The 24,226-nt window shown below is 31.4% G+C and overlaps 2 protein-coding genes across 4 annotated transcripts in view; both read right to left on the bottom strand.

Moving 5' to 3' along the window:
* LOC122271576 (serine--tRNA ligase, mitochondrial-like) overlaps window positions 1–24,226 on the bottom strand; it is a 584,968-nt gene that overhangs the window by 298,140 nt on the left and 262,602 nt on the right. The window lies entirely within an intron of this gene.
* Window positions 7,693–24,226, bottom strand: part of LOC107450807 (uncharacterized) — a 37,802-nt gene continuing 21,268 nt past the window's right edge. The window contains exons 2-5 of one of the 3 annotated variants that reach the window (XM_071184303.1): window positions 17,306–17,412; window positions 13,720–13,901; window positions 11,317–11,423; window positions 7,693–8,583 (exon numbers count right to left, since the gene is read on the bottom strand). In XM_071184303.1, coding sequence (XP_071040404.1) covers window positions 7,945–8,583; window positions 11,317–11,423; window positions 13,720–13,849 — 876 coding nt within the window. In that variant the 5' untranslated portion in view covers window positions 13,850–13,901; window positions 17,306–17,412 and the 3' untranslated portion in view covers window positions 7,693–7,944. Of the gene's footprint in view, window positions 8,584–11,316; window positions 11,424–13,719; window positions 13,902–17,305; window positions 17,413–20,169; window positions 20,352–24,226 lie in introns of all 3 variants that reach the window. The other 2 variants (XM_016066709.3, XM_071184301.1) reach the window with 2 other exon arrangements.

Raw genomic sequence — 24,226 nt, 5'->3', positions numbered from 1 at the left:
GGAAGTAGAGCGTCTATCAATAATCCACCTTAAATCATTCCTATCTCTAAGAATATTTTAAAGTCACATTAAATTAATTTTGATAGACTATAATCAAATGATCACTGACAAAGTGTCCATCTTAAGGGTTTAAAAGACCTCAAAAATTAATAATTTCTGATTTTTTTTTTAAATTGAATTTTTATCTATTGAGAGATATTTAGAGATTATTCTCAAGCACAAAATATTCGTAAAGGTTCGTAAGCATTAAACATAGTCTTGAATGTATGCACAAACTGTAATTTGTTTCAATTTTTTAATTTTTATTTGATTGACTTGTATAACCAATAATCTGAAGAATATGTAAATTACTATTAATTCCATTTCACATAGGATCAATATTTTTTTTTCCCTTTAAGTTTAGAATATTTGGTAAATTTGACTTGACGACTTTTATTAAACGATTAAAAAAATAATGGCCTATCGGGGAATATTCACGGGCGGGTATTCAGAACATCTGAAGGAACTTTTTAATTTAATGAATCCAATAAAACTGGTATTTATGAGGAAGTAATTACTGCAGACAAAGTTTAACTGCATGGAACAATCATAACTATTACAAAAGGATAAAGTATCTGGACGAGCATCAAAGAAAGCAAAATGGCGATACAAAAGAATATTAGCAAAATTTTATAACAAATGAAAAAACAAAGATGTTGACATAGGTATTTTTTAAACCATTACAGTTGTAAAGCTTAGCATACCCATGCGCCTTATCAGGCGCATGGGTATGCTGAGCTTTATGATGTATTATATGATCATTTTCTAGAATTAAGGAAGCTTTGCAATCATCTGAAATACACTTATAATAGATTTTCGTTCTGTGTTTCATCCTTATTCTAAATAAAAATTCATTAAATAAAACTAATTTACCACCTCGAATTGATTCGACATACTCAAACTGAGCCATTTTGTTTGCTTGGAGCCAACATTAAAAAGTGATAAAGATAGTGGTGTTATCTCTCCCCTCTTTTACAAACAAAACTGGAAATTCAACTCCTTATCAACCCATACCCAATATAACAGGTGCTCATAAAGGAAAATTTTTTTGTTTTGTTAATTTTTAATACTTTTTATTCCTGAACTGATTCACTCTTACTCTTTCACTTATTTTACACTACAATATTTTAAATCGTTAATTTTTTAACTGGAATTTTTATATTTTTCTCATTATTTTAGAATAATTTAAGTCAAAATAAGTGAAAATATTATATTTAGCATTTTAATAATTTATGATTACGAAATACAACATGAAACACCGTTGTTTTTCCTGCGTTAAAATTAAAATTTTCTAAACATGACACTTCCAAACAATCTTCAAATGTGCACTTATTTAGATTTAAATTAAGAAAACCAATTATTCATTATTGAAATTACAAAATTAATTATTGATATGCTTTTGAGTAAGAATTATTGATAAAATTTTATATAAAAAAAAAAAACTTTCGAATAACGCTTTTAAAAAAAATTCACAAGTTATTTCCTGATAATCTAAACGAATTTTTAGTAACTATTCGAGTGTTTTTTATAATTAAAAAATACTTAAATATATTTTTGCCTATAACTAGAGCATCAGAATTTTTTTTTTTTTAAACGGACACCAGTCTCCAATCTACGTCAAAAGATTATTAATATGCTACCTATGTAATTTTTCGCCTACATTTTACGACGACGACGACAAATGAATCAACAGCAACGAAAGCATTCTTTAAAAAAAAAGAAAAAAATATTGAAAGCATTGCTTTATAAAACTGAAGTGCCACGAATATCTTTTTTTTTAATTATTTTGTAAAAAAAAATTTTTAATCGAGTCTTTTAATGTTTATGAGTTTTTTGAATATTACATAGTAAGAAAATTTTAATCATAAAGCATCTTTTATGGTAATATCATGTTACTATTCATAAAGCACCTTTTTATGAACGGTAGCATCTTCACTTGAATTCCATAAATAACTATCATTGTGGTATACTGATTATTTTTTACTATCATTTTGAGGTTTCAAAAAAAAAAAAAAAAACAAATGCTACAGTTTGATTATTCCCAGCATTTTCAATCGGATAATGCAATGCAGTATGCCCTTCAAATTTAAGTATAAAAAATGCACGAAGACACACGATATGTATAGATAATCTTCAAAAAGTTAGCATCGGAGTCCCCCCCCCTCGTCATTTGAACGGTACCCATGACAAAAACACTCGGAAATTTCGCGTAATGTTTTAACTCAAATCTCTTGTGCATCCGAAAAATTCCGCAAGTTTCACTCTCCCACTAAAGGAAGAATTAATCAACTATGTCTCTCAAAACCGAGGTAAATCAGTTTTCCATTTGAGACCCTTTATCGTCGTTGGCATCATGAAGATTTGGCGAGTAATGATCGACGGGAACAGGTGCGGTTTTTCAATAGAGTTCCTCCGCCCACTCCATCAATCATTCAGGTAGGGAAGAAACTTTCAGGCGAGACCTATAAGACAGCAAGAGGGTTAAATGTTCGATCTTTGATCTATTCCGACCTCACAATTTCAACCTAATTAAACTATTGGTATTATATTTTCTAGTTTACCCCCATATTTGAGGGTCATAATTTCAAATTTATCTAAAAAGTTTTCATCATTCAGAGAAAGTATATTTTCGTGTTTTACAAGTTAAAAATATTTTCTGTAGAAATTTTTAATATATAAAGAGAATCTAAATTCATTAAGAACGTTAAAAGAAACTTTAGTTGCACAAAGTATTAATGTGTTCCGTTTTTAATTTTGCGCACTGAACGTGTAAATTAGTCTGCATCCGACCTGATAGAGTAAAGTGCCTATTTTAAACACTCAATAAATTCACAACAAAATAATTAAAAAAAAACAGCAACAGGAATCAGTTCCTAATCGCTTGAACTCATTAATTATATTTTATTTTAAGATTTTATTTGAAAGTATCGCAAAAAGTTACCAAACTTTACCATGGGTACTTTATCCGTTTCTCCCAAAACATATTTTTTGCAAGTATAATTATAGAAATGAATTACTTGATAAAAGTCAGGACTTGTCAGGCGTGAAGAAATATCGTGTTACAAACATATTGACTGTTATTTGCTATTTACGTATTTTTTTGAAGCGAGTGAAGTTTTTAATCGGGTAATATTTTACCGCTTCAGTTTTTTGGGATTATTTATTTAACATAGAAATGGTCATTAACTTTAAAAATAATTATTCCTCCTACAATTTTCAAGAAATCATAATTCTTACCTTAGCCATGCTGATACTGAACTGCGTAAATTCTTCTTTACAAATAGAGTAGGGACACTTAACTTCAGCATGCTCTTTTAAGCTATTTCTTTAATAAAGTATGGTGTGCATTTAATAGCATTTACAGCATGTCGTTTATTCAATAATTCCCAGCAACTCATCAATCATACCGTTTATTTTCTAATCATAAAAATAATTCACTTTAACCTGTGTAACCGAAACTTATCTGATTGCTTTTAGAGACGTAAAATTTTTATTAACTTTATAACACTTTTTAAAAGCTTCAGTTATAAGATTTTATTAAAAATGTTAAAACACAATTTATACATCATACAATTATAGGAGATAGTTTTTTAAATCTCCCTTCTAAAAAAAAAAACACACTACTTGGTTACATTTTAAAACACATGGCCCCCATCTCAGTCACCCGTTGCCACCCTCAGCAACAAGTGGAGGAAAAATATCACTATGGTGATTTTGGTTGGTTAGCGCGGGGCCGGAGGCCATAGCGACCAACCCGTTTGTGATAACTTTACATAAAAGTTAATTACAAGTGTATTTACAGTTATAGAATTACCGATGAACAAACTCATTTTCTCCGTCGATATTTGGAGTCGTCACTTGTGTTAAGTGAAAAATCTCATTTTATAAAAGGTTTAATTTTTTATTTTATTAACTTGGCTTAAAATTACGTCCTGCTAAATTATACATTATGTTTGTACATTATGTTAAATTATCTTAGTTTTACTTTGATTTCACCATTTTTGTAACTTATTATTTACCGGAAAATAAACATATAAGAAATATTTCGGTTACTGGGAATCACGTGCTCTATAATGACAACCATAAAAGCTTTTAATAGTAAGTTCATACAAAGAAATAAAACATAAATAAATCTAAATATACATAAAAAGTATTTTATAACATATAAACAATTTATTTATAACAAGGTGTCGTTTAAGTCAAATCTCTAACTCGCTATTTATCCAGTTGAAGGCAGTTTTGTTAGTTTTGAATCTAATTCAAAATAAGGGTTATCGTATTCTCTAAGTTGATTTTTCTCAAATGTTGCATTTTAGAGTTATGACACTTTTCTTGAAGGGGTATGATATGTTGAATTGAATGACGAATTTAGTGGCATAAGGTCCAAAAAAGGACATGCTACGCGAAGGAAACGACTTTAAAACAGTTCAGCATATAGATAAAATTGAATAAAATAGTGATTATTAATAAAACAGTGCATACGTTAAAACCTACGTTAGAACTTCGATTTAACAATCTTCGCGGAACTGGTCACAAAACGTCGTTATAAGCGGTAAGTCGCAATATGAGGGGTATGTAAATGTAACTTATGTAAAATAGTATTCATATTTATTAATTTTTACATAATAATACATATCTATTCACTTTTTTCAGATATTCTTCAGTATTATGAGAAATGCTTGCGGGGAGTAATAATCACCCTAATTCTGCTGTATTTTTTTCAAATCTGCCGCCTTGTTGGGACCTACTCCCTCATTAAAAGGCTAAAAGGGGCTAATGACTAGATGGATCAGATGACATGTTAAAAATAGTTTTGGACTGTGATATCAGCAACATTGTTAGTGACAGAAAGATGGAACTGAGACAAAATAATCGAAAACAGTCTTGAAGTGCCATCATTCCTAGAAAATGTAAGTGATCATACTTACAATACCATAAATTCCAATGATATTATCATTGTTTATTTTTCAGATTATGTTAATCGTCGTGCAGCCAAATTCTCGAGCTGCACTTTTTGCTTATTAAAAGTTTTTTTATTTTCTAAATAATTATTTTTCACATTATATACAATATTTATGTGTGATTAGGTGCTTTAATTAGATTCCAAAATAAATTCCTTTAGAATAATTGTTTATGTTAAAATTTATGCCAAGGACATTTTGCATTTTAACCATGTATTGTGGATTTAAATGACAAAGTCTTTTATGCCAGTTATTATAAGCAACCAAATTACTTACTTATAATAAAAAAATTTAGGTGAAGTGTTATTAAATGATTCCATTAAAATTTCAAAGCGATTGTTTACTTTTACAGCTTTTAAAACAATGCGATTGTCATTACTTAAAATCAAAATATGATTACCATTAGATTCAATCTAGCAGTCTTTAGCTAGGTGATTCGTTTTATGGCAGATGAAATATTTCTTCGTGCTTCTATTATCATATTTATGTTTTACTCCGAATGCTTCTGTTCGTCTAGGAATATCATTTCTTAATTTTGATACGCTGTTTTCTTCTTCTCGCAATATTTCCAAAATTTCATCCATTTGTTTTTTGCTTTGGGTTTTCAGAATTTCGCTTATTTTTGAAAATTTTCCTCGTAAACCTCTAACAGTATAGTAAACCAGTTCTCTTTCTGTAATTTGCAGTCCCAGTGATGAACATTTCGTCTGAAGTCCACGTGATCTTACAATATAGTCCGAAACATTTTCTTTCATTTCAAGATTTTTTTATTTCGTTACTTGCATCGATTTTTCGATCTTCGGTTTTACCAGTAAATGTGCTTTGAATTTTTTCCCATAGAATTTTAGCATTAGTTTCGTTTGCGAACTGAAGACTTTGGTCGTCAGAAAGCAACAGTTGTATGCTGCGTCATCATTGCTTAGTGACCATTGTTCCCGCAATTTTGGATCTTCTTCAGTTAGCACATTTGCAATTTTCTTAAGTGTCAGCAAATCCTTGACCTTAATACTCCATTGATAGCAGTTGTCGCTGTTCAGCAGTGGGATATATGACAGATCCCGATTCATTTTTGGATCTAAACGATGTAAATCACAGATAAACTTAGTGAAACTTTTTACTGCCATAATTTTCAAAACCACGCTCTGCTACCAACTGTAGTCCGTGGATCCGGATTCAGACAGAAAGTAAAAGTTTATTAACAAAAAGCAAACAAACACATACAAATTTAAAAAGAACGCCATCTGGCGGCATAAAAAGAAAAAGACTTCGTAGCTATCCTTCCCAGGGAATGACAACAACTTGTAATAAAATTCACTGCAGTGGTATTTATTTATTTATTAATTTTACACAAATTTATAAATTGAGATGCAACTTCATGAATACTTCAGGGTCCACGGGTCCTGAAAAATTTCGAAGGAAACTTTTCTTTTTTCCATTTTTAAGCACTGATTTTATGGTAAATCCATGTAGTTTTTTAACAATTGTTGAAGGAATTCGGGTACTGATATCCCGATTATTTTCAATAAGTTGTTATCACGACAGGTTAATTTCGAATTACACATTTGAATAATTTCTTTAACTTTTTTGGCAGTTATACCCATTGATTTCTAACTGATTTTTATAACGAAACTATTAATTCATTAATCTTGAGTCGCGCATAGGAGTAATCCCCTTTCTTATTTCGATCACGTTGTTCCGATTTTACATCGATTTTAACATAAATTTGAAAGTTTTTAATTTCAATTCCGCAGTTATTTCTATAGATTTCTACATGATTTTTCAAATTCCTATTTTTTTAAAACACGATATATAACAAAACGCGAAATCAAATATTTAAGGAATACGCGATGGTGCGAAGATAAAGGAAAATAGGATTTTATCTCCGATGATTGTTGANTCTCCTTTGTTAACAATTTTGAATAAAGTTGACAGAAAATTGTGAATTTGTTTACCAGCCTAATTATTCTTTATCCTGCTCTTTTGATTTCTATATTGGATATTTTTTGAAATCCATAATCTTATGTCGTGGCGTCCGTGAACTTTATAAAATAAAAGGATAAAAATGGCTGATGATGAAGCAACCAAAAAATTTGACCTAAGACGCAGCGAAAAAGCCTGAGTGCTACGTTTACTGAATGATCCACCAAGATTGAGGATACCTGTATGTACATCAGGATGATGTACATAGCTTCTTCTACTTATCCTCATTTTATTTCTAATCAACACAAAAACAACAATCTACGGTTAACTCTTTAGTAAACAGAAATTTCAAGCGACGTCAACATCGATCTCTCTGCACTTTGCGAACTCACACACTAATCTCAACTGCAGCTGAGGTTTTGAAGGTAACGTCAGATACAGGATAGGTAACTCGGCAGACGTTTAATAAGAAAGTTAAATCCTACCTATTAACAATCTGTCGTCCAGTTATATTTCCTATAGCGTTAGTCTTCTTTTTATAACAATTGGATTAAAGTAATAGTATTTATTTATAAAATAATAAGATTATTATTTCAGAAGTATTATTTTATTTCATTTGTGACAAAAATAAGACTGGCAATGGTCACAATCCTCGTATAAACTTTACGGAACTCATAATTGAATAGAAAAATTACATACCCAATTTTGTTCGCTTTTGTCTCAACATGCCAATGATAGCTGGTAAATCAAAGCTGGTAAATTAAAAAGTTAATAGCATTGTGAAAATTTTAAATTTATTTTCAAAAATTGAAAGATTTCATTGAATATTTGTTTATAATTTTTTGTTGAAAATATTTTTTAATAAATCAATATCCATTAAATACACATAAATGACTTTCTTTTTTCGCCTTTTCACCAAGAAAGAAAATTTTGGGTACCGCTCACCCTTAATATCTCAAATTTATCAAAGTTGTAAATGTCATCCAAAAAGAGTAGAATCGGTTACAGAATAATGACCAAATTTTTAGAATGGTTCACACTCCCCCTCAAATACCGCGTAAATTTTTTTAGTTTCACTCATCAATAACTCTTTAGAATATAACCTATAACTTAATATAACATTTTTTCGCTTTGTTTCAAAGGTTCCGAAAATCAAATTGGCGTTAACATTATTGCTTAATGTTTGCGCTCCTAAGCCTTCTTTCACATTGAAAGACACAAGTAAATTCTTTAAAACAGCTTCAGCTATAGCGGGATTTTCTGCATACAATGGCCCGATTTTTCCATAACCTTGAATAGTTGGTTTAATGGTCCCGTACCCAACACAAAAGCCTCCTTTCGTGGCGACAAATGTCCTGCTGTCTTTGTCTTGACAGTTTAACGTAACCAGTTGTTCTCGTTTGTAGTCCACCACTGAGCAGTCATAATCCAAGATGGCTCCTAAAAACGAATCTTGATACTCGTCTAGGAACACACCTTGGGGAAGTTCTGAAGAAAGCAAGTTGTGGTCAATGACTGTATCATATTCATATTCTATGTTAACAAAATCATTTTGTATGAAATATGGATCATGTGGAAAATTTAGATTCCTTCTCAACATTCCAATTTCTGTTGCACCAAGAATGTTGCAATTTCTACGGCTATCAAATAAATGTTTGATAATCTAAAAAATAAAAAAAAGTAAATTGAATGACTTAGAAAAACAATATTTATTTATTACTACGCACACACATATACAGGCTTGTGTGCTCAATTACGTAAGTACGGCTTATAAGCCTTTGTCAAAGAGAAAGACAGATAGCATGAAGACACATCCAGGATTGCGCGAGATTAGAATCCGCTATCTCCTTCCATTCTCGCTATTTTCACGCTACAAAACATTTGGTGGGCGCCCTTGAAATTCAATTGTAGAAGGCGAAAGTTGGTTTTTAAATTCCTACAGTGAATGTTTTATTTCAATACAAAATAATTCACAAGAGCTATGAAACAATTTAAAAGCGAAACGAAACGGAATTTTAATTAAAGTTTTATTGCCAGAAATTGAGTACCTTTTTGGGTATTTTATCACCTTTTTTATATGATTTTTACCATGAATCTAACCAGCCAAATCATCAATTAACGCTTAATAAAGTTGGGGTTAGTATACTTTAAACTTTTTGTTCCAACTATTTTTAAATTACCACACTGAATGCTTACCACACTGAATGTTGAATGCTAATTTACAACACGCAGTTGACTTTATTCTTCTTAGTATCATTGTTGGAATAATTAATGAATCTTATTGCAACAAAGACAATTTTATTACTCGTTTTCGACATGAACTATAAATTATAACAGGTAGGAATAAACGACGATACGTAATTATTTTTAAGAGAAATTTGATTGATATTTTTCCCGTGACTATTGGACGAGACTTGCGGAAGCAAATTATCGTCAAAGAAAATTATATTTTGCTCCTACCTATGTACCACCTTCCGCCGAACTTTCACTGATTTTAAACGACATACAACATTATTTACAGACAAATTCACCATATCATTAAAGGCGGTTTTAATGCTACATTACGGTAACATTGATGACGACAGAGGTACTAAACTACTAGAGTTCATCATTCTTACAGACCTAAATATCGCCAATGATCCATGCTCTTTAGCTAGATTTGAGCAATAACTGGTAACAGTTGGAAAGACTTTATCTACAGAACTGATGCTACAGTACTGAGCTGACTTATCTTGCAGAACTGATAGGTAGAAGATCGAGAAACACTCAGTGACCATAGAGCTGATCTTGGACGAATTTAATACAGTTAAATCTAATGGAATTAATTATGCAGATATTAAAGTTCATGGAATTAGATCTGTTTCTTTTTGGAATTTTCTGCACTATGCTCTAAGCCTTTTCCTGAAGATCGAGAGATCTAATAACTACCTCATTAGATCTCTCGATCTTATTAGGCTTTGCTTGAATATTTTCCCAATTTTTAGTATCGAATAATTGCAGATGTAAATAATAGTTTCCGTAAGATCTTAAATGTATTTGTCTAATTTTTCTGCGTTGTTTATCTGATTAATCTTTTCTTCACTTTGTCTAATATCCGTTTTAAATTTCACCGAGAAGTGGAACGAGTTAATATCTGCATAATTAACAGTATTAAATTCGTCCAAGATTAGCTCTATGGTCTGTGGCCACTGAGCGTTTCTCAGTCCTCTACCTATAAGTTCTGAATAAATATATCCGCTGTAGATAATAATGTCTTTCCAACTCTTACCTGTTATTGAGTTATATTTTGGAAAAGAGCATGAATCATTGGCAATATTTAGGTCTGTTAGAATGATGAACTCTAGTAGTTCGGTACCTCTGTTGTTATCAATGTTACCGTGGTGTAGTATTAGCATCGCCATTAGTGATATCGTAAATATGTCTGTAAATAATGTAACAAATTTAATTGTTTTATAAAAGATTTATTAAACAATGATAATACCCTTCTAAAAATGGTCCGTACAACAAAGTTTGATGAAGTTAGTTTTCTGGAAGATGATTCCCAACTTTGCAGATGTCACTTTTAATAAATCTTGTTTAATGGTGCAAAATTAAATTTGTGGAAGACACATCCCTTATCATTTTAAGCTTTCTTCTATGGAATAAATAAAACCACTTAGGAAATTGTTTGAAATTTTTTAGATATTCAAATCGGACTTTTTTCCGGACCAAATAAGATTCACTACAAAATTAAGAAACTTCTTTTTAAAGTTTTTCCCGTCCATGCGAAGTATAAAAGAACTACTTAAATTACTCATATCTTGAGCAGTTTTTAACAATTTTTTCTCAAATTTTATTCCTGAAAATCACTCTAATATCTTATTATTCAAAGTACATTTAATTCTAACTTAAATTTTGACGATTTCTACATTGAAATTTTATCTCAAGGATTTAGTTATTTGAGTAATGCTTTTTATATATAGTAAAGTTTTTTATAATATAAAGACACAGCTGTATATTTCATTTTATATTTAATAAAATTAAATACCACAGCCATCATGAAAAGCTACTTCTCCTGCGTCCCCTTAAAACATATTTCTAGAACTATTATTCAGAAAAAGAGAAAAAATAACATTTTGCAATAAAATTGTAACATTTGACAGAAACATTTTATTTCTTGGAATGCGTGTTTTAGCGAAAACGTACTCCTAAACAATTTGAAAATGTGGCTGATCATTATATTGCTACCGAGCTCTTTTTATTCATTAACTGAGATTAATGAAAAGGATGGTAAAATCATACAGTAGCAGTAAACTATTAATATTTTTTTGTTTATTTCGATAATAAAAACAGAATTTAAAATGTACTATATTTAATAAATTTAAGGATGTGCATTTCGATTATATGAAAATCTTACGTGGTTCGCCATGCCACGGAATCGGTAATCTTTGTGAGTTACATGAAAACTAAAGAAATAAGTGTCCATTACAATTTTCCTCAATGCTCCAGTCGCAATGATCAATCCTATAAAATACACAAATACTTTATTAATCATAAATAATTTAATCAATAAATCACAGCAGGAGTTGAATGTTCAAATATTTAATGCATTTTATGTAGAGGAGAAGAACAATTATAGTGTAAACAATTTTCATAAATTTGCTATTGAAACTGATAAATCCTAATTTACAATTTTAGCAAACTCAATAACTACGAACATTGTTTTAATTGGCTACTTTTCTTGAAATTTATAAGTGCTAGATTTATCATTTGATTTAATAGATTTTATTTGGAATGATTTCAACCAGCAAAACACATAAATAATTTAAACAAATGCAAATCTTGTTGTGAAGATAACAAAAGCGCAGAGATATTATTCCCAAAACTGAAAGACAAATAAAATAAATACTAACAAAACTATTAAAGCTAAAATAATTATGTCTTTTTTATTTAGGGAAATTTTGCACTTTTACGTTAGCTTCCGTAAGCAAGATTTGAAGCAACTGCACATGCTGGCTTTAGTTTTATATGTTACGTATCTTAACGTTGTGTTGGCGTAATCAACGCTGAAATGACAAAGCTACAAGCATGCTGTTTTTGCTGCAAGTATCATAATTATACTGCGAAGTTTTACTTTTCTCCTAAATAAATTAGTAGTAATTCTCCTTCAGCACATCTATTTCAATAATCGTTGATTTTAAATAATGTAGTTTTATTGAACCACGTTTTAAAAGCATAACTCTAAACAAAACTAATTCGCCGAAATCTTTAAAACTACTACTTCGGTAACTTAGTCTGCCTATGCTACCATGTTCATAATATTTCTCGAGTTTATCGCACAAAACGAATAAATAAATGATTAAGAACGTGCTATAAACTCCTGAGAGCTATTTACTAGTAACATCCCAGATGTCTTAAAAGAAAAAACAGAATCGTGTGCAGTTTTTTTTATCAATGGCGATTTCTAAGATGATAAAAAAATATTCATTTTTCAAACCTCTCTCTCGAAGGATGTAATTGAAGTTTTTGAACAATTTTTAGGATAGAGGGCTAAAATAACCCCCCTGTAACCACAGGACACTTGCTCAAACGAGGTGGCAAACTATTTTGGTAGTGTTTTATTACTAAAATATTTTTGTAATTTGTAACTGTCGTTGAACAGCTGACCCAATCCAGAAGGCAAGGGAACTCCTGGATCAAGTATTGGGAAAAATTTGTCTTCGTGGAGGATTTTTTGGAACTAACCCGCATTTGCGTTACATGGAGATTAAAACCACAGAAACTCCCCACGGTTAGCTTGACGGCAAGGATAAACCGATGATTTGTCTACCACTGAGGACATTTTGCGTCAACAAAGTTGGAGGAATTCGTATCGACCAGATATCGTTGGGATTCGAAGCTGGGTCACTTCATTTAGAGGCAAGCGTTTTATCCTCTGAGCCACCATGGTTTTTCTAAAATATGTATAATAAATGTTTTACATAGTTTCGATCTGTTAGAGCCACTGTAGATTGAGTGCTCGCCTCTTATTGAAGCAACTGGGTGGTTCGAATTCCAGAAATGGCTGGTTGATACAAATTACGCATTCGGCTCGCACCGATCAGTGCTGACGTAAAACATCCTCAGTAGTAGACGGATCATGGGTTAGAGACCCCTTGCCGTCAGCCTAATCATGAGAGGTTTCAGTGGTTTTCATCTCAATGTAACGCAAAAACCTAGCTAGTTCCAACAAAAATCCTCCACGAAGGCAAATTTCTCTGAATACTTGATTTAGGAGTTGTCTTGTCTTCTGAAGTGGGTTCAAAATTTCAAGGCTACGGAGTTGAACATTGGTATACATTAAATATAAAAATTGGGTCGATTGTTCAACGACAGTTATGAAATAAAATATAAAATCGAACCCGTTTTGTCGGTTTCAAATCATGCAAAAATAAAAAACCCTCCAAAATTAATTTTTCGAATCTAATTTTGTTTTTGAGGCTGCTTCCGTAGAAATAATCAATCAATTTTCAAGACTCACCATTACTTAATTTGAACAATTGACGTAAATGAAATGAAATGATGAAAATTCCGACAATATGTGTTTGAAAGTTCTTTGAAATTATTTTTCTCCATATAGCTCTTTGAAATTATTTTCAATCTAACCCATTGTAGTTTACCATTTCCGTCTTCTATCGTTTAGCACTTTGAATTGAGTTAATAAATTAAACCCATAGTTATTACAATTACTCCCCATAGCACCCATCATAATTAATCATTTTCATATTATGCTTTCACAAAGCACTTTGGACCAATTTCAGTTAAACACGTGAGAATTTACCATTTTCAGCTTCTGCTACCACAAAGCACTTAGGATCAATTTTCAGGAGGTGTGAGTAGGATGAGGTTGCATCATCAAAGTGGTTTACTCTTCTCAACTCTGCTACTTGGGGAATGTCTTGTTCGCACATGTAACGCAGGCTGTATCGGGGAACATTGCGATCTGGTTGATCGGAAATGTATCTAAAAATAAATATTAATATTCACAGACAGTTTTATATTTTATTTGTTCCTAACGGTATTTTTAAAAAAATGATGAAGATAATCTTCAGTAATTTGTAGCATTACTTAACCATTTCCTTGCTTACCTGGGATCCGTATAACTTGCAATTATTATCTCGACAAATATCGGGTGTAACAAAAATTGTCAGAGTTAATTTTCTGATTTTGTTTTTACTCTGAGAAGGAAACGACACAGTTTTGATATTAGCACTTAACCATGGTTTGTTTTGTTTTGCGAGCTTCCACGCTGGATTGCAGGGAGTGGACACGTGATTTCCGTGTTCAACTAAACCCCTTCTGAGACGGAAAATGTTCAATTTTATTCAAACATTACTTAAGTAAATGCAAAGCCATAGATAGGACATTCTAAATAAATAAATTTTCTGCAACTCTATATTGCTTTCAGAAAAGGGAGCTTAAAAAAGTTGCAGCTTTTGGAAGTAAACAGTTTCACTTTTTTCGCCCGAATCCAGTTTGTTCACATATCATTAAAGCTTACTGATAAATAAATTCTTCTGTTTAATAATGGCGTAAAAAATATGAATTTTTACAGCTCTTTACTCTTTTAAAAAAATGGAAAAAGTAGCGGTTAAAATACATTCCAATTAATAGTGTGTTTTAAATCGTAGCGCTTAACCCATAAAATCTAAAAGGAGGTTTATGTTGAACGATTGAAAATGCTAATCAAACTATAGCATTCGCTTTTTTTTTTTTTTTTTTTTTTTTTGAAACTTTAATTTTCTTACTATGTAACATTTAAAAAACTCAAACATTAAAACACTTAAAAGAAATTTTTTACAAAATAATAATAGAAAAAAAAGATTAAAAAAATTAAATATATTTCGAAAAAGATATTCGTAGCACTTAAGTTTTATAAAAGAATGCTTTCAAATTTTTTTAAAAGAATGCTTTCGTTGCTGTTGGTTCATTTATCGTCGTCGTAAAAGTACTAGGTAACATATTAATAATCTTTTGACGCAGATTGGAGACTGGTTTCCCTTTAATAATTTTTTTTTCTGACTCTCTAATTATAAGCAAAAATATATTTAGGTATTTTTTAATTATAAAAAACACTCGAATAGTTACTAAAAATTCATTTAAGATTATCAGGAAATAATTTATGCATTTTTTATTTTTATTTAAGAGTTATTCGAAAAAATCTTTTTTATAAAAATGTATCAATAATTCTTATTCGAAAATATATCAATAATTAGTTTTGTAATTTCAATCATGAATAATTGTTTCTCTTAATTTAAATCTTTATAAGTGCACAAAATTTTACTTTTAACGCAGGAAAGACAATGGTGTTTCATGTTGTATTTCGTAACCATAAATTATTAAAATGCTAAATATAATATTTTCACTTATTTTGACTTAAAATTATTATAAAATAATAAGAAATACAAAACAATTTTATTTAATAAAAATTCCGGGTCAAAAGGTTAACGATTTAAAATATTATAGTGTAAAATAAGTGAATCAGTACATGAATAAAGAGTATTAAAAATTAACAAANGGTTCCAGCTTACGAAAAAACTGTTTGACGGATTTCGTTTTTGTTGCCAAAGCTTCTTGTGTTTAATTGTAAGAATGTGATCTGCTATAGCTGTTCGTCCTCCACTTCCAACTGAAAACGTTGCTCCACACATTGTACATTTTACTTTGGAAGAATTATCAGGATTCGGTTCAATAAATGGAAACTCGTTTTTCCAATCATGGCATTTTCTTTTTTTTTTGTTTCTGTTGCCATATTGACATCTATTTTAAAGAAATAAAAATATTTTTCTAAATATCTATTATGATAACAAATTATGAGGTTTTCAAAATGTAGAATAATTAGAATTTATAAAAATTAATTAGTCGTAAGTGATAATAATAATAACAATTTCATAAAAATTGTTTTATACTTTATTGGTTAGATATTTATAAAATGTTTACCTGATTATAAAATGTTTTAGTTATTTTTCTAAAATAAAACGGAAATGTAGTAATTGTTGTTGTTTTTAGTGGAAATTAGCTAATATATTAATTGTTTTAAAAGCAGCAACTAATATTCATGTTACGTCTTGTTTTAAACTTCTTTTCTTACATAAACATGTCTGGCGTACAGCCTAGTAAAATTGTAAACATAACTAGATATTAAAGTAATGTGTTCCAAAATTTCTGTAGTATAAGTTATAGTGTGTTCTTAAAAACTAGTTTACATTTAATTTTCAATGCTTACATTAATTTGTATGAAAATTTTTGAGAAAATAAAAATTACATATAACATATTTTACATAAAATTTTTCAATTTTATAACCGGGGACGCAAACCGACCGGAAACACGAGGTCCTCGCCAGGGACAATCCCCGGAAATCGGGGACGTCTGGTCACCCTACAAATACACCACATCGGCAATGAATGAAGCACATGTATAAAACCAATAAAATTTCTTAGCAAATTTACTAAAATAGTAAGAAGTACGAAACAATTATATGCAACTTAAAATTCCAAAATCGCGTAAAAATGCAAAGATGTTAGGATGGTGAACAAGTCCTTTACTATACATAAAATCGAGCTTCCAAAAAAGGTAAGGCGATGTTGGTTAAAACATATTAAATTTGTGAAACACCCAAAACCCTTATTATTTTAAGCTTTCTTTTATAGAGTAAATAAAACTGCTTAGAAAATTGCTTGAAACATTTTAAATTTTTTAGATATTCAAGTCAGACTTTTTTTAATAATTGCCAAATAAGACTCACTACAAAATTAAAAAAAAAAAAAATTGTTTTTTCTAAGCATACTAAGTATAAAAGAACTACTTAAATTACTCATTTCTTGCGCTGTTTTTAACAAATTTTAATCTTAAAGATCACTCAAATATCTTACTATTCGCAGTACATTTAATTTTGACATTTGATTTTAATTTTAACGATTTCTGCATTGAAGTTTAATCTCAAGGATTTAACTTGAGTAATGCTTAAGTTTTTTATAATATAAAGAAACAGCTGTATTTTTAATTTCATGTTTAGTAAATACTACTTCTCCTGCTTCCCCTTAAACCGTATTTCTCGAACTATTACTCAGAAAAAAAAATTTTTTTGCATAAAATTGTAAAAATTGACAGAAACATTTTATTCCTAACAATGCGTGTTTTCGCGAAAACGTACTCTTAAACAATTTGAAAATGTGGGTTATCATTATATTGCTACCGAGCTCTTTTTTATTCATTAACAAACATTAATGAAAAAGGATGGTAAAATCATGCAGTAGCAGTAAACTATTAATATTTTTTTCTTTATTTCGATAGTACAAAAATAATTAAAAATGTACTGTATTAAATAAATTTAGGGATATGCATTTCGATTATATGAAAATCTTACCTGGTTTGATATGCCACGCAATCTGTAATCTTTGTGAGTTACATGAAAACTAACAAAATAAGTGTCCATTACAATTTTCCTCACTGCTAAAGTTGAAATGATCAATCCTATAAAATACACAAATGCTTTATTATTCATAAATAATTTAATCAATAAATTACAGCTGGAATTGAATGTTCAGATATTTAAATGCATTTTCTGTAGGGGAGAAGAACAATTATAGTGTAAACAATTTTCATAAATTTGCTAATCAAACTGATAAATCCTAATTAAAATTTTACGAAGATTGTTTTAATTGGCAATTTTTCGTGAAATTTTACAGTGCCAGTTTTATCATTTGATTTAATAGATATCATTTGGAATGAGTTTAACCAGCAAAGCGTATAAATCATTTAAACAAATGCAAATCTTATTGTGAAGATGTTAAGAGCAGGAAATAAACAATTGAATAAGAAACAAATTAAAATTAGTATTAACAAAAACACAGAGATATTATTCACAAAACTGAAAGACAAATAAATACTAACAAAACTATTAACGCTAAAATAATTCTGTCTTTTTTTATTTAGGGAAATTTCGCACTTTTACTTTAGCTTGTATAAGCAAGACTTGAAGCAACTGCGCAGACTGGCTTTAATTTTTGATGCCTTACCTTTACGCTATGTTGGCGTAATCAACGCTGAAAATGATAAAGCTACAAGAACGCTGTTTTTAGTTGCAAGCATCATAATTATATGGCAAAGTTTTACCGTTTCTCCTAAATGAATTAGTAGTAATTCTCCTTCAGCACATCTATTTCAATTACCGTTGATTTTAAAATATGTAATTTTCTCGAAACACGTTTTAAAAGCGTAACTCAAAACAAAAACAATTCGTGGAAAGCTTTAAAACTACTAATTTGGTATCTTAGTCCGCCTATCCACCATGTTCATGTTGATTATCGAGTTTATCGCACAAAACCAATAAAAAAAATAAATTATTAAGAACGTGCAATTAACTCCCGAGAGCTACAAACTAGTGAACATCCCAGATGTCTTAAAAAAAAAACTGAATCGTGTGCAGTTTTTATCAATGGCGATTTCTAAGATAATTAAAAAATTTTCAAACCTCTCTCTCGAATTGAAGTGTAATTGAAGTTTTTGAACAATTTTCAGGATCGAGGGCTAAAATAACCCCCCTTCACCCGTTAATCACAGGACGCTTGCTCAAACGTTTCTGGAATGAGGTGGCAAACTATTTTGGTAGTGTTTTATTTCTAAAATATTTTTATAATTTATAACCGTCGTTGAACAGCAGACCCAATTTTGCCCAATTTTGATTTACGACAGCCAATGTTCAATCCAGAAGGCAAGGGAACTCCTGGAGCAAATATTGGGGAAAATTTGTCCTCGTGAAGGATTTTTTGGAACTAACCCGCATTTGCGTTACACGGAGATTAAAACCACAGAAACCTCCCACGGTTAGCTTGACGGCAAGGATACTCTAACTCATGATTCGTCTACCACTGAGGACATTTTAAGCCAACAATGTGCGGAATTCGTATCAGCCAGACATTTGCTGTAATTCGAAGCTGTGTCACCTCATTTGGAGGCGAGCGTTTTATCCTCTGAGCTACCATGGTTTTTCTAAAATACGTATAATAAATGTTTTATGTAGTTTCGATCTGTTAAAGCTGCTGTATATCAGGGGATTGAGTGCTCGCCTCTTATTGAGGTTTGATGTAACTGGGTGGTTCGAATCCAAGCAATGTCTGGTTGATACAAATTTCGCATTCGGCTCGCACCGATCAGCGCTGACGTAAAACATCCTCAGTAGTAGACGGATCATGGGTTAGAGACCCCTTGCCTACAGGCTAACCATGAGAGGTTTCAGTGGTTTCCATCTCAAGTTCCAACTAAAATCCTCCACGAAGGCAAAATTTCACCCAATACTTGATCCAGGAGTACACTTGTCTTCAGGAGTGGGTTCAAAATTACATGGCTACGGAGTTGAACATTGGTAGTCATTAAATTTAAAAATTGGGTCGATTGTTCAAAGACGGTTATAAAATAAAATATAAAAGCGAACTCGTTTTGTCGGTATCAAATCATGCAAAAATAAAAAAAACTTTCAATCTAATTTCGTGTTTGAGGCTGCTTTCGTTGAAGTAATCAATCAGTTTTCAAAACTCACCATTACCTAATTTGAGCATGACGTAAAATTTTAAATTAAATGAAATGATAAAAATTCCGACAATATCGTTTTGGAAACAAAGATTTTTATGTCAATCGATTAAATCAGTAAGATTTACCATTTTCAGCTTCTGTGACCGCCGGCCTGGTGGCCGAGCGGTTAGCGTGCCTGACTGCGAAGCCACAGGCTGCGGGTTCGAATCCCGCTCTGGGCATGGATGTTTCTCTTTCTCTTTGTGCTGTCCTCTGTTGTGTGTATGATGTGTGAATGTGGCCCACCCTATAAACGGGTTTGTGGCAGTGTGGCGTGGGCAATGTTGCTCGCCTCCGTGACTTTGGTTCACAGGTGCCCACTGGGTAACGCGAAATGAGCAACAATTCTGGCATAGTATAGGCAAAAGATTCAAATTCAGTGCCTGCCATTAGAAAAAAAAAAGCTTCTGTGACCATATAGCTCTTAGAAATTATTTCAATCTAACCCATAGTAGTTTACCATTTTCGTCTTCTATCGTTAGCACTTTGAATTGGGTTAATAAATTGAACTCGTAGTAATTTTCATTACCACCCATAGCAGTCAATAATTATCCCCCCCATAGGACCCATCATGATTAACCATTTTGAATTAAACCGTTTTCATCTTCTGCTTTCACAAAGCACTTCGGACCGATTTCAATTAAACCCGTGAGAATTTACCATTTTCAGTTTCTGCTACCATAATGCACTTAGGATCAATTTTCAGGAGGTGTGAGTAGGATGAGGTAGCATCATCAAAGTGGTTTACTCTTCTCAACTCTGCTACTTGGGGAATGTCTTGTTCGCACATGTAACGCAGGCTGTATCGGGGAACACTGCGATCTGGTTGGTCGGAAATATATCTAAAAATAAATATTAATATTCACTGAAAGTTTCATATTTTATTTGTCATTAAAGGTATTTAAAAAAAAGATGAAGATAATCTTCAGTAATTTGTAGCATTGCTTAACCATTTCCTTGTTTACCAGGGATCCGTATAACTTGCAATTATTATCTCAACAAACATCGGGTGTAACAAAAATTGTCATAATTATTTCGCTGATTTTCTTTTTACTCTGAGAAGGAAACTACGCAGTTTTGATATTAGCACTTAACCATGTTTTGTTTTGAGAGCTTTCGCGCTGGGTTGCAGGGCATGGACACGTGGTTTCAGTGTTCCAACTAAATCCCTTCTGAGACGGAAAATTTTAAATTTTATTCAAACATTAATTAAGTAACTGCAGTGCCACACATTGGACATTCTAAATAAATAAATTTGCTGCAACTCTATATTGCTTTAAGAAAAGGTAGCTTAAAAAAAGTTACAGCTTTTAGAAGTAAACAGTTTTGCTTTTTTCGACCGAATCCAGTCTGTGCAAATATGATTAAAGCTTACTGATAAATAAATTCTTTTATTTAATAATGGAGTAAAAAATAAAAATTTTTGCAGCTCTTTACTACTTTAAAAAAAATGGAAAAAGCAGCTGTTAAAATACATTCCAATTTATAGTGTGTTTTAAATCGAAACGCTTAACCCATAAAATCTAAAAAGCGGTTTATGTTTACACACAAATTTAAATGTATCTTACCTTACTACCTATGCATACCTGCCAACTTTCACTCCTTCCGAGAATGGATTTCTAGAGTGGTTGTAAAAAAATAACCGAAAATCAATCTGATTCAAAAATATATTTATATTTTGATCCCGTTGAAATTTGCTTGCGTAAGTATTATTATGCTTTCATATATTTATTGTAATTATTTATATGTAGTGGTGGTCAGACTCATCTACATATAATTATCATTATAATTCAAAAAGTTAATTGGAATAACCTGAGTATTGCTACCACTTTAAATATGAAAATAAAATCTTCCGGAAAATCCGGAAGAGTTCGCAGGTATGCCTATGTATTAATGCTGCACTTAAATTATAGTTATGTCCGAAATTTAAATAACGAGCACATTTTCTTGGAGGATTCAAAAAAAAAAAGAACCAAATCAAGTGAAATTTTTTATGACAACTAGGGGACTAAGCCCCCTGTTCGCAAACGCTCACGTTGATTGTTTAGCAAGAATTGTTGTTTGATCCATTCATTGAATTTAGTAGGAATTACTGCAGCTAAACAAGATCCAATCGTTGTGACGTATTTTGGAATAATTGAAAACATATATCTCTTTTTCTCACGTTCAACGTTACGACGGGAATTATTAAAAAATGCTTTAACATAAACTGTCAAACATGAATCTAAAACACGATGGAGCGCCAGAATACAAGCGGTTACCGTTATCGTCGATGGGCTAGGGAATATAGTAGAACTAATAGAAAAATTAGCAGAGGACACTAAAAGTGAAGCTACAATTCTGTTGCAAAATATACTAACTTTTAGATTCATAACTTTAGTTCATTTCTGGTATGAAATCTTAAGGAGGCTTGATCGTGTGCACCTCAGATTACAAGATCCTAGAATGAATTTTAGAGAAGCGTTCCATGATCTTGAATCATTAGCAACTGAACTACCCGAAAATCGAGACAAGCTCTGGGAAGAGGCAACAGAAAAAGCAAAGTCTCTTTGTGAAAAATGGGATATTGATACAACAATACGTGTAAGAAGACGCCGCAAAATGCCCGGAGAATTGGCTAGAGATGTTGGTCTTTCCGCAGAAAGCGAAATTTCTCGCGTTATGAAAAGCGTTCTTGATCGTCTCCAAGAAGAAATATGTACACGATTAAGTGACCTTAATTTCAAATTTGGATTTCTACTAGACGTTGAAAAAATTGTAAAAATTTGGGTGAATTTTATAATACAGATTTCAATGGAATAGAACTCGAAAATGTGAATCGAAATATGTGACTGCAAAATACTACTCCGCAGTGGAAAAGAAATTAAAACCTAAAACTCCATTAGAATTTCTTACTTTTATAATCTCGTATGGAGATGTTTTTCCAAAATTGAGAGTGGCACTTCAATACTCCTTGACTATCTCAGTATCGATTGCTAGCTGCGAACGCTCATTCAGCAAATTAAAATTAACTTTGACGTATCTACGACAACGATGGGACAAGATCGCCTAAGTGACCTAACATTTTTAAGAGTGGAAAGAGAAAAATTTGAAATGATCAACTTTGATAATATTATTGATAAATTTGCTTCATCAAAAGCAAAGAAACTTTATACATAGTATAATTAGTTTTATTAATGTATTATAATCATATTATTATTAAATACATGTATCTCCTTAGAGATAATAAATATTTGCTTTTTTATTGTTTTAAAACTGTGTGTTTTTAAAATATTTCTTTATAAATATGTAAAATAAATAATAGGAATCTTTTGAACTAATTCTATATGATTATTACATTTCAAAGTCTTGTGTCTTGTTTTCTCGACAACATTTTTTGTCTCGAAAACGATCGGCCATAAATTAAATATTTAAGTCAATAAATTTTAACAGAATTAGTAAAGAATTAAAGAAAGATTTTTAAAAAACATTTTAATTTAAAACACAGCTGTTTATAAATTTCCTCAAAGTGTATATACATACATTACATCTTACCCTATTTAATATAATCATTTATGCAAGTCTGTCTCGTTTTTGGTTTCATTTTTCGAACAATGTTTTCTAGATTTTGCAACTTCTCAAAATGTTCCTCAGCTCTCTCATGGTTTGTAAAAAAATTTCGTATGACATTTAATGCATTGAAGGCTTCCGCTTGGGTTACAGCTACAGTCTCAGGATCACTGTCATCGTCCTCACTGTCCACAACTTGTGAAACAATTTCAGAAATTGTAGCTTCAGAAGTGGTGGCAATTTCCACATTAATCAAACCATATTCAGCCTCCCCTTCAATGACATGGCCACGATTTTTCAGATCTTCCATCAGAACAGATTGAGGAATATCGTCTTCTTCGGTTTCGTCATCCACGATATTCAGAGAACTCACAAAACCAGCATGACGAAAACAATTTGCTATGCATGTGGTGGACATCATGTTATGTTCCAACTTTTGTACACATAGGAAATGGCATTCCAGACAGTAACGTGAAACTCCTTTTTTTTGGTCGATGGCAGCGATTAAGACCTTCAGGAGGAGCTTACGATAGTTCACTTTTAGGTTTTGAATAACTCATTGATCCAATGGTTGGAGAAAGCTGGTCATATTGGGTGGCAAGAAAACAAGCTCAATTGATGCAAACTGTGGGATGTTGGTATGAGCTGTGCAATTGTCTGCTATGAAAACAACTTTTCGCTTCTTCTTCACAAACTGTTAGTCTAAACGCCGTATTGTTTTCTCCCAAATGGTGACGGTCATCCTAGCGTCGTAATCCACGGGTAAAGATTTCACGTTTTTAAAGCAACGTGGCTTTTGGAATTTACCAATAACAAGAGGTCTCAATTTTACAGAACCATCCGTATTGGCCCCTAACAATACTGTAAGTCTTTCTTTACTTTTTTTGCCACCTACACATTTTTCATTTTTTAACGCTACAGTTCTTTCAGGTAAGAATCGGGAAAAAAAGACCACATTTGTTGACGTTGAATACATCGCATGGCTTATACCGTTTCAAAATGTCATCTTCTAACACAGATTTCTTCCAGTCATTCACAACAATTTCATCAACACCTCCAGCTTCACCGCATACTGTCTTGAAAGTTAAATCATGTCTCACTTTAAATCTCTGAATTCACCATCTGCTCGCCATAAAATTAGGTTCTCCCAGTGGCGTACCTAGGGGGG

The sequence above is a fragment of the Parasteatoda tepidariorum genome, chromosome 8, assembly GCF_043381705.1.
Source record: "Parasteatoda tepidariorum isolate YZ-2023 chromosome 8, CAS_Ptep_4.0, whole genome shotgun sequence".
NCBI classification, from domain to species: domain Eukaryota; kingdom Metazoa; phylum Arthropoda; class Arachnida; order Araneae; family Theridiidae; genus Parasteatoda; species Parasteatoda tepidariorum.
This window is presented reverse-complemented; position numbering and strand designations above follow the sequence as displayed.